The sequence below is a fragment of the Oncorhynchus kisutch genome, unplaced genomic scaffold, assembly GCF_002021735.2.
Source record: "Oncorhynchus kisutch isolate 150728-3 unplaced genomic scaffold, Okis_V2 Okis09a-Okis19a_hom, whole genome shotgun sequence".
In the NCBI taxonomy this organism is placed as follows: Eukaryota; Metazoa; Chordata; class Actinopteri; order Salmoniformes; family Salmonidae; genus Oncorhynchus; species Oncorhynchus kisutch.
In genome coordinates this window covers 11,643,431-11,661,873 of record NW_022261985.1, presented here as the reverse complement: position 1 = coordinate 11,661,873, position 18,443 = coordinate 11,643,431, and the positions used below count along the sequence as shown (strand labels likewise).

Sequence of the window (18,443 nt, the reverse complement as noted above, 5' to 3'; positions counted from 1 at the left end):
GAAGGACTGCCTCTCAGTGGGGGACATCAGACTGATGGAAGGACTGCCTCTCAGTGGGGGGACATCAGACTGATGGAAGGACTGCCTCTCAGTGGGGGGACATCAGACTGCCTCTCAGTGGGGGGACATCAGACTGATGGAAGGACTGCCTCTCAGTGGGGGGACATCAGACTGATGGAAGGACTGCCTCTCAGTGGGGGGGACATCAGACTGCCTCTCAGTGGGGGGACATCAGACTGCCTCTCAGTGGGGAGACATCAGACTGATGGAAGGACTGCCTCTCAGTGGGGGGACATCAGACTGATGGAAGGACTGCCTCTCAGTGGGGGGGACATCAGACTGCTTCTCAGTGGGGGGACATCAGACTGCCTCACAGTGGGGGGACAATCAGACTGATGGTCATTTTGTTGACACATAAGAGAGCGTCCTGAAAAAGGTTAACCTTTCTTCCCCCTCAAAAGCAGTGCACTATATAGGGAAGAGGGAGGCATTTGTGACTCACCTGACAGGATAAGGAATGGAGCAGTAACATCGACCCCCCCCCCCAAAAAAAAATGTAATGAGATAGCTTGTCAGTTTAAACTGTAAGGTCTACAACCGTTGTATTGGGCGCGTGGGACAAATACAATTTGATGTTGCTGGATCTGGACGCTAAGAAATCAGTTCACGCTTTTTATTCACAAAATGTACTTCTGTCCACATACAGAGAGGTCTGTTCCTAATGCTGGGCTTTCACCCCGAGGTACGGTGCTGCCTTAGTCGAAGACGCGCTCCTTCCCTTATCGGGTTGTTTTGAACATGATAAATGGGGTCAAAGGTCAAATGACCTCTGCTCAACCAACCACCAGTCGATGCAAGAGACGATGTACAAATAAAAAATGAGGGCAAAAAAAATATTTCTAAATATTTATCCACTTATTCAACAGAACACCCTGTCCTGACCATGTCTCTCACACCTCTTTAATAGAAGATTTCTGAACACAATTTTAAACATCAGCTCTTCTGATTGTGTGAATCTCCCCCCCCCCCCACCAACCAAGCTTTGTTCTAACTAACAGCCGACAAGACAAATAAAACACCGATAATGACATTCAATTCTTGCAAAAACAACAAAAATAAACCCCTCCCCATTCAATTCAACCCAATCTGATCCGGTAAGAACCATGGTAACAAAAACAACAAAAATAAACCCCTCCCCATTCAATTCAACCCAATCTGATCCGGTAAGAACCATGGTAACAAAAACAACAAAAATAAACCCCTCCCCCATTCAATTCAACCCAATCTGATCCGGTAAGAACCATGGTAACAAAAACAACAAAAATAAACCCCTCCCCCATTCAATTCAACCCAATCTGATCCGGTAAGAACCATGGTAACAAAAACTCAAAAAAAAGTGCCGGTCCAGAAACCATATAACTCAATATGCTGTAATTGTATTGATTTAACCCCTGTAGATCCCATGTTAGTCAAGCCTCCTGTCTTGTATGTTAGGAGCCGTGTGTATATATATATATATATATATATATATCTATCCCATCGTTCGTAGAGTTAAGCTATAGGCAGTCAGTCCGGGTTCCATTTAAGTCAGTTCATATGTCATCATCTCAGCATTTAAACAGTCACTCTGCAGCAGCATCCAAACATCTGCATGGAGGTACCTGTGGGATTCAGGAATTATTAGAAAACCCAAAAAAACAACAACAACAAAAAGGAACGATGGAACAAACCAAAAACTGATTTATTTGGTGTTTTTTTTTTAGAAATGAGAAATGTGGTGATGAGCTTAAAAGCTTTAAAGAGGAACTTTCTTTTACTTGTATTTTTCGTTTTACATTTTGTTTTGTTTTAAAGTTCAATTATTAATTTTTTTCTCCTCTAACTGTTGCTGATTCAGTGCAATGCATCATGGAACGATTGATAAAAGGGCCCCCTCCCCTCCCAGGTATTTTTTGTTGCTGTTGCGGCATCATGTTTTGGGAATGAAAGGAAGAAGAGGGGGATTGTGGGAGAGTCATTGTTTAGCTGGTGTCCATGGACTCCATGTTAGCAGAGGACGAGTCTCTCTGGATGTTTTCAAAGATGGCAGCCAGCTCGGGGTTGGAGGAGATCTGGGACTGGAACTCGCTCATCAGGGGACTCTTCTCCGCCTCGGGGATGGTGAGGAGGGCGACCACCGCCCGCATGGCTGACCGCTTCAACTCATCCTGCTTCTCAAACTCCTGCTTCACTGAGTTGGCCTTCACCTGGGGGAGAGAGAGACAGGGTGAGAGAGAGAGACAGAGAGAGAGAGAGAGACACAGAGAGAGAGGGGTTGACATACTGTATGTAGGTGATTGTTGGAGAGAGATGGGACTCTAACACATCCCTGAATGGTACTATACCAGGGACAGTGTGTCTGGTCTCTGTGAATGGTACTATACCAGGGACAGTGTGTCTGTGAATGGTACTATACCAGGGACAGTGTGTCTGTGAATGGTACTATACCAGGGACAGTGTGTCTGTGAATGGTACTATACCAGGGACAGTGTGTCTGTGAATGGTACTATACCAGGGACAGTGTGTCTGTGAATGGTACTATACCAGGGACAGTGTGTCTGTGAATGGTACTATACCAGGGACAGTGTGTCTGGTCTCTGTGAATGGTACTATACCAGGGACAGTGTGTCTGGTCTCTGTGAATGGTACTATACCAGGGACAGTGTGTCTGGTGTCTGAATGGTACTATACCAGGGACAGTGTGTCTGGTGTCTGTGAATGGTACGATACCAGGGACAGTGTGTCTGGTCTCTGTGAATGGTACTATACCAGGGACAGTGTGTCTGGTCTCTGTGAATGGTACTATACCAGGGACAGTGTGTCTGGTCTCTGAATGGTACTATACCAGGGACAGTGTGTCTGGTGTCTGTGAATGGTACTATACCAGGGACAGTGTGTCTGGTGTCTGTGAATGGTACTATACCAGGGACAGTGTGTCTGGTCTCTGTGAATGGTACTATACCAGGGACAGTGTGTCTGGTGTCTGAATGGTACTATACCAGGGACAGTGTGTCTGGTCTCTGTGAATGGTACGATACCAGGGACAGTGTGTCTGGTCTCTGTGAATGGTACTATACCAGGGACAGTGTGTCTGGTCTCTGTGAATGGTACTATACCAGGGACAGTGTGTCTGGTGTCTGAATGGTACTATACCAGGGACAGTGTGTCTGGTGTCTGTGAATGGTACGATACCAGGGACAGTGTGTCTGGTCTCTGTGAATGGTACTATACCAGGGACAGTGTGTCTGGTCTCTGTGAATGGTACTATACCAGGGACAGTGTGTCTGGTCTCTGTGAATGGTACGATACCAGGGACCGTGTGTCTGGTCTCACCTTGGTGGTGCAGGTGGCACGTAGCGGCTCAACCAGTCTGTCCAGCCTCTGTAGCACAGCACTGGGACACAGAGTGGAGAGTCTAGCCAGCATCAGGAACGTCAGCATCTGATAAACAACAACATCCCCATTATCTTCCAACCCCATAAACCAACACTCCTCAATACAGGCCCTGTGATGCATTATACAGTCTGCCCTTTAAATCATACAGACCACCTCTCTCCTGTTGTCTGATCTACATACAGACTACCCCCCTCTCTCCTGTTGTCTGATCTACATACAGACTACCTCTCTCTCTCCTGTTGTCTGATCTACATACAGACTACCCCTCTCTCTCCTGTTGTCTGATCTACATACAGACCACCTCTCTCCTGTTGTCTGATCTACATACAGACTACCTCTCTCCCGTTGTCTGATCTACCTACCTCTCTCCCGTTGTCTAATCTACATAGACTACCCCCCTCTCTCCTGTTGTCTAATCTACATACAGACCACCTCTCTCCTGTTGTCTAATCTACATACAGACTACCCCCCTCTCTCCTGTTGTCTAATCTACATACAGACTACCCCCCTCTCTCCTGTTGTCTAATCTACATACAGACTACCCCCCTCTCTCCTGTTGTCTAATCTACATACAGACTACCTCTCTCCTGTTGTCTGATCTACCTCTCTCCTGTTGTCTAATCTACATACAGACTACCTCTCTCTCTCCTGTTGTCTGATCTACATACAGACTAACTCTCTCTCTCCTGTTGTCTGATCTACATAGACTACCTCTCTCTCTCTCCTGTTGTCTGATCTACATAGACTACCTCTCTCTCTCTCCTGTTGTCTGATCTACATACAGACCACCTCTCTCTCTCTCCTGTTGTCTGATCTACATACAGACCACCTCTCTCTCTCTCCTGTTGTCTGATCTACATACAGACCACCTCTCTCTCTCTCCTGTTGTCTGATCTACATACAGACCACCTCTCTCTCTCTCCTGTTGTCTGATCTACATACAGACCACCTCTCTCTCTCTCCTGTTGTCTGATCTACATACAGACCACCTCTCTCTCTCTCCTGTTGTCTGATCTACATACAGACCACCTCTCTCTCTCTCCTGTTGTCTGATCTACATACAGACTACCCCTCTCTCCAGGCAGGCTATTGTTGAAACATAACAGAGTCCTGTCAGGAAGCTGTTCAGGATACCTTGATGTCGTAATGGTCCTTGAGTCCGTCTTCTACGTGGTTGAGGAACTCAAAGATGTCTAGTCTGTCTAGACAGCTGTCCAGAAGTGTGTACATGCACTCAAATGCTGCCTTCCTTATGTCCAGACCATCGTCCACTGTGTGTTTAAAGGGACCCATCTCAACCTGGGGGGAGAAGACAGGTCATTAAGAAGACCTCTCTTATCTAAAGCAACTCAACCTGGGGGAGAAGACCCTCTTATCTAAAGTAACTCAACCTGGGGGAGAAGACCCTCTTATCTAAAGTAACTCAACCTGGGGGAGAAGACCCTCTTATCTAAAGTATCTCAACCTGGGGGAGAAAACCCTCTTATCTAAAGTAACTCAACCTGGGGGGAGAAGACAACACATTTAGAAGACCCTCTTATCTAAAGCAAATCAACCTGGGGGAGAAGACCCTCTTATCTAAAGCAACTCAACCTGGGGGGGAGAAGACAACACATTTAGAAGACCTTATCTAAAGAAACTCAACCTGGGGGGAGAAGACAACACATTTAGAAGACCCTCTTATCTAAAGCAACTCAACCTGGGGGAGAAGACCCTCTTATCTAAAGCAACTCAACCTGGGGGGAGAAGACAACACATTTAGAAGACCCTCTTATCTAAAGCAACTCAACCTGGGGGAGAAGACCCTCTTATCTAAAGTATCTCAACCTGGGGGAGAAAACAACACATTTAGAAGACCCTCTTATCTAAAGCAACTCAACCTGGGGGAGAAAACAACACATTTAGAAGACCTTCTTATCTAAAGCAAATCAACCTGGGGGAGAAGACCCTCTTATCTAAAGTAACTCAACCTGGGGGGGAGAAGACAACACATTTAGAAGACCTTATCTAAAGAAACTCAACCTGGGGGGAGAAGACAACACATTTAGAAGACCCTCTTATCTAAAGCAACTCAACCTGGGGGGAGAAGACCCTCTTATCTAAAGCAAATCAACCTGGGGGAGAAGACCCTCTTATCTAAAGTAACTCAACCTGGGGGGGAGAAGACAACACATTTAGAAGACCTTATCTAAAGAAACTCAACCTGGGGGGAGAAGACAACACATTTAGAAGACCCTCTTATCTAAAGCAACTCAACCTGGGGGGAGAAGACAACACATTTAGAAGACCCTCTTATCTAAAGCAACTCAACCTGGGGGAGAAGACCCTCTTATCTAAAGTAACTCAACCTGGGGGAGAAGACCCTCTTATCTAAAGTAACTCAACCTGGGGGAGAAGACCCTCTTATCTAAAGCAACTCAACCTGGGGGAGAAGACCCTCTTATCTAAAGCAACTCAACCTGGGGGGAGAAGACCCTCTTATTTAAAGTAACTCAACCTGGGGGGGGGAAGACCCTCTTATCTAAAGTAACTCAACCTGGGGGGAGAAGACCCTCTTATCTAAAGTAACTCAACCTGGGGGGAGAAGACAACACATTTAGAAGACCCTCTTATCTAAAGTAACTCAACCTGGGGGAGAGAAGACCCTCTTATCTAAAGCAACTCAACCTGGGGGGAGAAGACCCTCTTATCTAAAGTAACTCAACCTGGGGGAGAGAAGACCCTCTTATCTAAAGTAACTCAACCTGGGGGAGAGAAGACCCTCTTATCTAAAGTAACTCAACCTGGGGGGAGAAGACCCTCTTATCTAAAGTAACTCAACCTGGGGGAGAAGACCCTCTTATCTAAAGTAACTCAACCTGGGGGGAGAAGACCCTCTTATCTAAAGTAACTCAACCTGGGGGGAGAAGACAACACATTTAGAAGACCCTCTTATCTAAAGTAACTCAACCTGTGGGAGAGAAGACCCTCTTATCTAAAGCAACTCAACCTGTGGGAGAGAAGACCCTCTTATCTAAAGTAACTCAACCTGTGGGAGAGAAGACCCTCTTATCTAAAGTAACTCAACCTGTGGGAGAGAAGACCCTCTTATCTAAAGTAACTCAACCTGTGGGAGAGAAGACCCTCTTATCTAAAGTAACTCAACCTGGGGGGAGAAGACCCTCTTATCTAAAGCAACTCAACCTGGGGGGAGAAGACCCTCTTATCTAAAGCAACTCAACCTGGGGGGAGAAGACCCTCTTATCTAAAGCAACTCAACCTGGGGGGAGAAGACCCTCTTATCTAAAGCAACTCAACCTGGGGGGAGAAGACCCTCTTATCTAAAGTAACTCAACCTGGGGGGAGAAGACCCTCTTATCTAAAGCAACTCAACCTGGGGGGAGAGAAGACCCTCTTATCTAAAGTAACTCAACCTGTGGGAGAGAAGACCCTCTTATCTAAAGCAACTCAACCTGTGGGAGAGAAGACCCTCTTATCTAAAGCAACTCAACCTGTGGGAGAGAAGACCCTCTTATCTAAAGTAACTCAACCTGTGGGAGAGAAGACCCTCTTATCTAAAGTAACTCAACCTGTGGGAGAGAAGACCCTCTTATCTAAAGCAACTCAACCTGGGGGGGAGAAGACCCTCTTATCTAAAGTAACTCAACCTGTGGGAGAGAAGACCCTCTTATCTAAAGTAACTCAACCTGGGGGGAGAAGACCCTCTTATCTAAAGCAACTCAACCTGTGGGAGAGAAGACCCTCTTATCTAAAGTAACTCAACCTGGGGGGAGAAGACCCTCTTATCTAAAGTAACTCAACCTGTGGGAGAGAAGACCCTCTTATCTAAAGCAACTCAACCTGGGGGGGAGAAGACCCTCTTATCTAAAGTAACTCAACCTGGGGGGAGAAGACCCTCTTATCTAAAGCAACTCAACCTGGGGGGGAGAAGACCCTCTTATCTAAAGTAACTCAACCTGGGGGGAGAAGACCCTCTTATCTAAAGCAACTCAACCTGTGGGAGAGAAGACCCTCTTATCTAAAGTAACTCAACCTGGGGGGAGAAGACCCTCTTATCTAAAGTAACTCAACCTGGGGGGAGAAGACCCTCTTATCTAAAGCAACTCAACCTGTGGGAGAGAAGACCCTCTTATCTAAAGTAACTCAACCTGGGGGGAGAAGACCCTCTTATCTAAAGTAACTCAACCTGGGGGAGAAGACCCTCTTATCTAAAGCAACTCAACCTGTGGGAGAGAAGACCCTCTTATCTAAAGTAACTCAACCTGGGGGGAGAAGACCCTCTTATCTAAAGCAACTCAACCTGGGGGGAGAAGACCCTCTTATCTAAAGTAACTCAACCTGTGGGAGAGAAGACCCTCTTATCTAAAGCAACTCAACCTGGGGGGAGAAGACCCTCTTATCTAAAGCAACTCAACCTGTGGGAGAGAAGACCCTCTTATCTAAAGCAACTCAACCTGTGGGAGAGAAGACCCTCTTATCTAAAGTAACTCAACCTGTGGGAGAGAAGACCCTCTTATCTAAAGTAACTCAACCTGTGGGAGAGAAGACCCTCTTATCTAAAGCAACTCAACCTGGGGGGGAGAAGACCCTCTTATCTAAAGTAACTCAACCTGTGGGGAGAAGACCCTCTTATCTAAAGCAACTCAACCTGTGGGAGAGAAGACCCTCTTATCTAAAGTAACTCAACCTGGGGGGAGAAGACCCTCTTATCTAAAGTAACTCAACCTGGGGGAGAAGACCCTCTTATCTAAAGCAACTCAACCTGTGGGAGAGAAGACCCTCTTATCTAAAGTAACTCAACCTGTGGGAGAGAAGACCCTCTTATCTAAAGTAACTCAACCTGGGGGGAGAAGACCCTCTTATCTAAAGTAACTCAACCTGGGGGGAGAAGACCCTCTTATCTAAAGTAACTCAACCTGGGGGAGAGAAGACCCTCTTATCTAAAGTAACTCAACCTGTGGGAGAGAAGACCCTCTTATCTAAAGTAACTCAACCTGGGGGGGAGAAGACCCTCTTATCTAAAGTAACTCAACCTGTGGGAGAGAAGACCCTCTTATCTAAAGCAACTCAACCTGTGGGAGAGAAGACCCTCTTATCTAAAGTAACGACGACAGAGGACAAGAATTGCAAGTAAATCCTTTGTCAATAAAACTTAAAACAACAAAACACGAAAGGATGGATAACAGACAAAGGAAGGAAGGAAGGAAGGAGGAAGGAAGGAAGGAAGGAAGGAAGGAAGGAAGGAAGGAAGGAAGGAAGGAAGGAAGGAAGGAAGGAAGGAAGGAAGGAAGGAAGGAAGGAAGGAAGGAAGGAAGGAAGGAAGGAAGGAAGGAAGGAGGAAAAAGGAGGTGAAGCACCAATGAAAGCCATGTCAACTCACCTCTCTGATGAGTTCCTTGCGGACTTTGGTCTCGTTGTAGAGGTGTGGCAGGACCGTATCCAGTAGGTCTCTGATGAGAGAGGGCTTATTATGGGCTGCGGAGTTGAAGGTTACCAGGGCAACCCGCCGCACGTTCAGGTCCGGGTCCTCCAACGTCTTCAGGAAGTCACCTGGAGTACAGAACAACACAGTCGGTCATAATGAACCTTTCACATATACAATGAACATCAGTATACGACAAGTCAAATGAAAAGCTCCTCTCGTCTATATTTCCTCAGTCCGTCTCAGTAAGAGTGGCCAGAGTGGCCAGACGGAAGCCACTTCTCAGTAAAAAGGCACATGACGGCCTGCTTGAAGTTTCCCAAAAGGCACCTAAAGACTCTCAGACCATGAGAAACAATATTATCTGGTCTGATGAAACCAAGATTGAACTCTTTGGCCTGAATGCCAAGCGTCACGTCTGGAGGAAACCTGGCACCATCCCTACAGTGAAGCATGGTGGTGGCAGCATCATGTTGTGGGGTTGTTTTTCAGCGGCAGGGACTGGGAGACTAGTCAGGATCGAGCGAATGATGAACGGAGCAAAGTACAGAGAGATCCTTGATGAAAACCTGCTTCAGAGCGCTCAGGACCCCCTGGGGTTGACCTTCCAACAGGACAAAGACCGTAAGTACACAGCCAAGACAATGCAGGAGTGGCTTCGGGACAAGTCTCTGAATGTCCTTGAGTTGCCCAGCCAGAGCCCGGACTTGAACCCGATCGAACATCTCTGAAGAAACCTGAAAATAGCTGTGCAGCAACACTTCCCATCCAACCTGACAGAGCTTGAGAGGATCTGCAGAGAAGAATGGGAGAAACTACCCAAATACAGATGTGCCAAGCTTGTAGCTTCATACCCAAGAAGACTGGAGGCTGTAATCGTTGCCAAAGTACTTCAACAAAGTTCTGAGTAAAAGGTCTGAATACTTATGTAAATGTTATATTTCCGGTTTTCATTTTTTTTTTTTCATTTGTAAACATGTCTAAAAACCTGTTTTTGCTTTGTCATTATGGGGTATTGTGATGTCATTATGGGGTATTGTGATGTCATTATGGGGTATTGTGATGTCATTATGGGGTATTGTGTGTAGATTGACGAGGGGGGAAAAAAACTCATATTTAATCAATTTTAGAATAAGGCTGTAACATAACAAAATGTGGAAAAAGTCAAGGGGTCTGAATACTTTGTGAATGCTCTGTATTTATGCTGTAACAGTCTGTGCCGGAGGCTAGGGTCAGTTTGTCATTAGATACCATAGCAGTCTGCCTGTCTCAGTAAAACCATTCAGATATAGATACCATAGCAGTCTGCCTGTCTCAGTAACATGACAAACTGACCCTAGCCTGCCTGTCTCAGTAACAACATTCAGATATAGATACCATAGCAGTCTGCCTGTCTCAGTAACAACATTCAGATATAGATACCATAGCAGTCTGCCTGTCTCAGTAACATTCAGATATAGATACCATAGTCTGCCTGTCTCAGTAACATTCAGATATAGATACCATAGCAGTCTGCCTGTCTCAGTAACATTCAGATATAGATACCATAGCAGTCTGCCTGTCTCAGTAACATTCAGATATAGATACCATAGCAGTCTGCCTGTCTCAGTAACAACATTCAGATATAGATACCATAGCAGTCTGCCTGTCTCAGTAACATTCAGATATAGATACCATAGCAGTCTGCCTGTCTCAGTAACATTCAGATATAGATACCATAGCAGTCTGCCTGTCTCAGTAACAACATTCAGATATAGATACCATAGCAGTCTGCCTGTCTCAGTAACATTCAGATATAGATACCATAGCAGTCTGCCTGTCTCAGTAACATTCAGATATAGATACCATAGCAGTCTGCCTGTCTCAGTAACAACATTCAGATATAGATACCATTGCAGTCTGCCTGTCTCAGTAACAACATTCAGATATAGATACCATAGCAGTCTGCCTGTCTCAGTAACAACATTCAGATATAGATACCATAGCAGTCTGCCTGTCTCAGTAACATTCAGATATAGATACCATAGCAGTCTGCCTGTCTCAGTAACAACATTCAGATATAGATACCATTGCAGTCTGCCTGTCTCAGTAACAACATTCAGATATAGATACCATTGCAGTCTGCCTGTCTCAGTAACAACATTCAGATATAGATACCATAGCAGTCTGCCTGTCTCAGTAACAACATTCAGATATAGATACCATTGCAGTCTGCCTGTCTCAGTAACAACATTCAGATATAGATACCATAGCAGTCTGCCTGTCTCAGTAACATTCAGATATAGATACCATTGCAGTCTGCCTGCCTCAGTAACAACATTCAGATATAGATACCATAGCAGTCTGCCTGTCTCAGTAACAACATTCAGATATAGATACCATAGCAGTCTGCCTGTCTCAGTAACATTCAGATATAGATACCATAGCAGTCTGCCTGTCTCAGTAACATTCAGATATAGATACCATAGCAGTCTGCCTGTCTCAGTAACATTCAGATATAGATACCATAGCAGTAGTCAAAGAGGACAGGTTAGCAGTAGATAGCTATGGGATAGATTAAATAGTAGAGATGAGACACACCTATGCAGTTTTTCAGGAGAGGGTCTATTGTCTGTGGGTGGTCTGAGATGGTGAACTTCACTGCTGTCACGACTGAGCTTCTGGCATATGATGATCCTGGAAACAGAAAACAATATGTCACATGACCATACCTGCAATATCATAGTAAAATAATACCAAGGTCATATTTCTTTACATTAAATGATTCATATCATGCACAATGAACCACCGGGGCGGCAGGGTAGCCTAGTGGTTAGAGCGTTGGACTAGTAACCGGAAGGTTGCAAGTTCAAACCCCCGAACTGACAAGGTACAAATCTGTCGTTCTGCCCCTGAACAGGCAGTTAACCCACTGTTCCTAGGCCGTCATTGAAAATAAAAATTTGTTCTTAACTGACTTGCCTGGTTAAATAAAGGTAAAATAAATAAATAAAAATATTATTATATTATTATTTTTAATATCATGTCTTGCCAATGAAAACGGCGAAATGAAAACCAGCAGGGAGTTCCTATTCCCCACCTGAGAGCAGGTATCCTTTAAGTCTGGGCAGCAGGGTTTCTGGGTCTATGAGTGTGAGTTTCCCCAGACATTCTGCTACCACGTTCCTGGTGCCCTCCTCGGCACACTCACAGTGCTTCAACAGCAGGGTCCATACTCCCTCCACGTAGGGTTTCAGACCCGTCACAGACGCCGAACTGGAGAGAACAGAACAGAGACGCTATTTTGGTCACCAAGGTGAAAACAGCAACCCCGCGCAATTAGCCAGTTCAGTCACCCGACCCGGGACTTGAACCCGCGACCTTTCGGGTTCCACACCTCTCTTAACCCGCAGGACTGTCCTACCTGATGATCTCTTTGAGAGAGTGTAGCAGCAGGTACTGCCTCTTGGGCTGTCCCGAGATCTCCCCCAGAACGAAGGGCAGGTATTCCGGCAGGTTGCCCACGGCGATGGATCCCAGGGCGTAGGATGCGGCAGACTTGACCTCTTCGGAGGAGGAAGAGAAGGCGTCCAGGATGACCGTCTTGAGCTCTGGTTGGCCGCTCAGGTCTACGTGGTGTCCCACCTACCACAGAGACATTATGAATGATTCCTTCACGACTGATACTAGTCACGACATCTGATACCAGCCTACTACAGTTAAACACCCCTACAGTCCCACTACCATCAAACCCACTATTAGTCCCACTACCATCAAACCCACTATTAGTCCCACTACCATCAAACCCACTATTAGTCCCACTACCATCAAACCCCTACAGTCCCGCTACCATCAAACCCACTATTAGTCCCACTACCATCAAACCCACTATTAGTCCCACTACCATCAAACCCACTATTAGTCCCACTACCATCAAACCCACTATTGGTCCCACTACCATCAAACCCATCATTAGTCCCAATACCATCAAACCCACTACCATCAAACCCACCATTAGTCCCACTACCATCAAACCCACTACCATCAAACCCACTATTAGTCCCACTACCATCAAACCCACTATTAGTCCCACTACCATCAAACCCACTATTAGTCCCACTACCATCAAACCCACTATTAGTCCCACTACCATCAAACCCACTATTAGTCCCACTACCATCAAACCCCTACAGTCCCACTACCATCAAACCCACTATTAGTCCCACTACCATCAAACCCACTATTAGTCCCACTACCATCAAACCCACTATTAGTCCCACTACCATCAAACCCACTATTAGTCCCACTACCATCAAACCCCTACAGTCCCACTACCATCAAACCCACTATTAGTCCCACTACCATCAAACCCACTACCATCAAACCCACTATTAGTCCCACTACCATCAAACCCACTATTAGTCCCACTACCATCAAACCCACTATCATCAAACCCATTATTGGTCCCACTACCATCAAACCCACTATTAGTCCCACTACCATCAAACCCACTATTAGTCCCACTACCATCAAACCCACTATTAGTCCCACTACCATCAAACCCACTATTAGTCCCACTACCATCAAACCCACTATTAGTCCCACTACCATCAAACCCACTATCATCAAACCCATTATTGGTCCCACTACCATCAAACCCACTATTGGTCCCACTACCATCAAACCCACTATTGGTCCCACTACCATCAAACCCACTATTGGTCCCACTACCATCAAACCATCATTAGTCCCACTACCATCAAACCCACCATTAGTCCCACTACCATCAAACCCACTATTAGTCCCACTACCATCAAACCCACTACTAGTCCCACTACCATCAAACCCACTATTAGTCCCACTACCATCAAACCCCTGCAGTCCCACTACCATCAAACCCACTATTAGTCCCACTACCATCAAACCCACTATTAGTCCCACTACCATCAAACCCACTATTAGTCCCACTACCATCAAACCCACTATTAGTCCCACTACCATCAAACCCACTATCATCAAACCCACTATTGGTCCCACTACCATCAAACCCACTATTGGTCCCACTACCATCAAACCCACTATTGGTCCCACTACCATCAAACCCACTATTGGTCCCACTACCATCAAACCCATCATTAGTCCCACTACCATCAAACCCACTACCATCAAACCCACCATTAGTCCCACTACCATCAAACCCACTATTAGTCCCACTACCATCAAACCCACTATTAGTCCCACTACCATCAAACCCACTATTAGTCCCACTACCATCAAACCCACTATTAGTCCCACTACCATCAAACCCACTATTAGTCCCACTACCATCAAACCCACTATTAGTCCCACTACCATCAAACCCCTACAGTCCCACTACCATCAAACCCACTATTAGTCCCACTACCATCAAACCCACTATTAGTCCCACTACCATCAAACCCACTATTAGTCCCACTACCATCAAACCCCTACAGTCCCGCTACCATCAAACCCACTATTAGTCCCACTACCATCAAACCCACTATTAGTCCCACTACCATCAAACCCACTATTAGTCCCACTACCATCAAACCCACTATTGGTCCCACTACCATCAAACCCATCATTAGTCCCAATACCATCAAACCCACTACCATCAAACCCACCATTAGTCCCACTACCATCAAACCCACTACCATCAAACCCACTATTAGTCCCACTACCATCAAACCCACTATTAGTCCCACTACCATCAAACCCACTATTAGTCCCACTACCATCAAACCCACTATTAGTCCCACTACCATCAAACCCACTATTAGTCCCACTACCATCAAACCCCTACAGTCCCACTACCATCAAACCCACTATTAGTCCCACTACCATCAAACCCACTATTAGTCCCACTACCATCAAACCCACTATTAGTCCCACTACCATCAAACCCACTATTAGTCCCACTACCATCAAACCCCTACAGTCCCACTACCATCAAACCCACTATTAGTCCCACTACCATCAAACCCACTACCATCAAACCCACTATTAGTCCCACTACCATCAAACCCACTATTAGTCCCACTACCATCAAACCCACTATCATCAAACCCATTATTGGTCCCACTACCATCAAACCCACTATTAGTCCCACTACCATCAAACCCACTATTAGTCCCACTACCATCAAACCCACTATTAGTCCCACTACCATCAAACCCACTATTAGTCCCACTACCATCAAACCCACTATTAGTCCCACTACCATCAAACCCACTATCATCAAACCCATTATTGGTCCCACTACCATCAAACCCACTATTGGTCCCACTACCATCAAACCCACTATTGGTCCCACTACCATCAAACCCACTATTGGTCCCACTACCATCAAACCATCATTAGTCCCACTACCATCAAACCCACCATTAGTCCCACTACCATCAAACCCACTATTAGTCCCACTACCATCAAACCCACTACTAGTCCCACTACCATCAAACCCACTATTAGTCCCACTACCATCAAACCCCTACAGTCCCACTACCATCAAACCCACTATTAGTCCCACTACCATCAAACCCACTATTAGTCCCACTACCATCAAACCCACTATTAGTCCCACTACCATCAAACCCACTATTAGTCCCACTACCATCAAACCCACTATCATCAAACCCACTATTGGTCCCACTACCATCAAACCCACTATTGGTCCCACTACCATCAAACCCACTATTGGTCCCACTACCATCAAACCCACTATTGGTCCCACTACCATCAAACCCACTATTGGTCCCACTACCATCAAACCCATCATTAGTCCCACTACCATCAAACCCACTACCATCAAACCCACCATTAGTCCCACTACCATCAAACCCACTATTAGTCCCACTACCATCAAACCCACTATTAGTCCCACTACCATCAAACCCACTATTAGTCCCACTACCATCAAACCCACTATTAGTCCCACTACCATCAAACCCACTATTAGTCCCACTACCATCAAACCCACTATTAGTCCCACTACCATCAAACCCCTACAGTCCCACTACCATCAAACCCACTATTAGTCCCACTACCATCAAACCCACTATTAGTCCCACTACCATCAAACCCACTATTAGTCCCACTACCATCAAACCCACTATTAGTCCCACTACCATCAAACCCACTATTAGTCCCACTACCATCAAACCCACTATCATCAAACCCACTATTGGTCCCACTACCATCAAACCCACTATTGGTCCCACTACCATCAAACCCACTATTGGTCCCACTACCATCAAACCCACTATTGGTCCCACTACCATCAAACCCACTATTGGTCCCACTACCATCAAACCCATCATTAGTCCCACTACCATCAAACCCACTACCATCAAACCCACCATTAGTCCCACTACCATCAAACCCACTATTAGTCCCACTACCATCAAACCCACTATTAGTCCCACTACCATCAAACCCACTATTAGTCCCACTACCATCAAACCCACTATTAGTCCCACTACCATCAAACCCACCATTAGTCCCACTACCATCAAACCCTCTACCATCAAACCCACTATTAGTCCCACTACCATCAAACCCCTACAGTCCCACTACCATCAAACCCACTATTAGTCCCACTACCATCAAACCCACTATTAGTCCCACTACCATCAAACCCACTATTAGTCCCACTACCATCAAAACCACTATTAGTTTCACTACAGTGCCACTACCATTAAAACCACTATTAGTCCCACTACCATCAAACCCACCATTAGTCCCACTACCATCAAACCCACCATTAGTTCCACTACCATCAAAACCACTATTAGTTTCACTATAGTCCCACTACCATCAAACCCACTATTAGTCCCACTACCATCAAACCCACTATTAGTCCCACTACCATCAAACCCACTATTAGTCCCACTACCATCAAACCCACTATTAGTCCCACTACCATCAAACCCACTATTAGTCCCACTACCATCAAACCCACTATTAGTCCCACTACCATCAAACCCACTATTAGTCCCACTACCATCAAACCCACTATTAGTCCCACTACCATCAAACCCACTATTAGTCCCACTACCATCAAACCCACTATTAGTCCCACTACCATCAAACCCACTATTAGTCCCACTACCATCAAACCCACTATTAGTCCCACTACCATCAAACCCACTATTAGTCCCACTACCATCAAACCCACTATTAGTCCCACTACCATCAAACCCACTATTGGTCCCACTACCATCAAACCCACTATTAGTCCCACTACCATCAAACCCACTATTAGTCCCACTACCATCAAACCCACTATTAGTCCCACTACCATCAAACCCACTATTAGTCCCACTACCATCAAACCCACTATCATCAAACCCACTATTAGTCCCACTACCATCAATCCCACTATTGGTCCCACTACCATCAAACCCACTATTAGTCCCACTACCATCAATCCCACTATTAGTCCCACTACCATCAATCCCACTATTAGTCCCACTACCATCAATCCCACTATTAGTCCCACTACCATCAAACCCACTATTAGTCCCACTACCATCAAACCCACTATTAGTCCCACTACCATCAAACCCACTATTAGTCCCACTACCATCAAACCCACTATTAGTCCCACTACCATCAAACCCACTATTAGTCCCACTACCATCAAACCCACTATTAGTCCCACTACCATCAAACCCACTATTAGTCCCACTACCATCAAACCCACTATTAGTCCCACTACCATCAAACCCACTATTAGTCCCACTACCATCAAACCCACTATTAGTCCCACTACCATCTATTGGTCCCACTACCATCAAACCCACTATTGGTCCCACTACCATCAAACCCACTATTAGTCCCACTACCATCAAACCCACTATTAGTCCCACTACCATCAAACCCACTATTAGTCCCACTACCATCAAACCCACTATCATCAAACCCACTATTAGTCCCACTACCATCAATCCCACTATTGGTCCCACTACCATCAAACCCACTATTAGTCCCACTACCATCAATCCCACTATTAGTCCCACTACCATCAATCCCACTATTAGTCCCACTACCATCAATCCCACTATTAGTCCCACTACCATCAAACCCACTATTAGTCCCACTACCATCAAACCCACTATTAGTCCCACTACCATCAAACCCACTATTAGTCCCACTACCATCAAACCCACTATCATCAAACCCACTATTAGTCCCACTACCATCAATCCCACTATTGGTCCCACTACCATCAAACCCACTATTAGTCCCACTACCATCAATCCCACTATTAGTCCCACTACCATCAATCCCACTATTAGTCCCACTACCATCAATCCCACTATTAGTCCCACTACCATCAAACCCACTATTAGTCCCACTACCATCAAACCCACTATTAGTCCCACTACCATCAAACCCACTATTAGTCCCACTACCAGCAGCAGTAAAACTCAACATTTTGTACCCCTTTTTCTCCCCAATTTTGTGGTATCCAATTGGTAGTTACAGTCTTGTCTCTTCGCGGCAACTCCCGTACGGACTCGGGAGAGGCGAACGTCAGGAGCCGTGCGTCCTCCCGAAACACAACCCAACCGCACTGCTTCTTCAC

The 18,443-nt window shown here is 45.7% G+C and overlaps 1 protein-coding gene across 2 annotated transcripts in view; it reads right to left on the bottom strand.

The window, feature by feature from the left end:
• Positions 1-659: 659 nt before the first annotated feature.
• The window catches only part of cand1 (cullin-associated and neddylation-dissociated 1), a 61,999-nt gene continuing 44,215 nt past the window's right edge, over positions 660-18,443 (bottom strand). For both annotated transcript variants that reach the window (XM_031815295.1, XM_031815296.1), the window contains exons 17-23: positions 12,261-12,481; positions 11,937-12,112; positions 11,438-11,533; positions 8,816-8,985; positions 4,570-4,734; positions 3,373-3,480; positions 660-2,246 (exon numbers count right to left, since the gene is read on the bottom strand). In XM_031815295.1, coding sequence (XP_031671155.1) covers positions 2,022-2,246; positions 3,373-3,480; positions 4,570-4,734; positions 8,816-8,985; positions 11,438-11,533; positions 11,937-12,112; positions 12,261-12,481 — 1,161 coding nt within the window. In that variant the 3' untranslated portion in view covers positions 660-2,021. The remainder of the gene's footprint in view (positions 2,247-3,372; positions 3,481-4,569; positions 4,735-8,815; positions 8,986-11,437; positions 11,534-11,936; positions 12,113-12,260; positions 12,482-18,443) is intronic.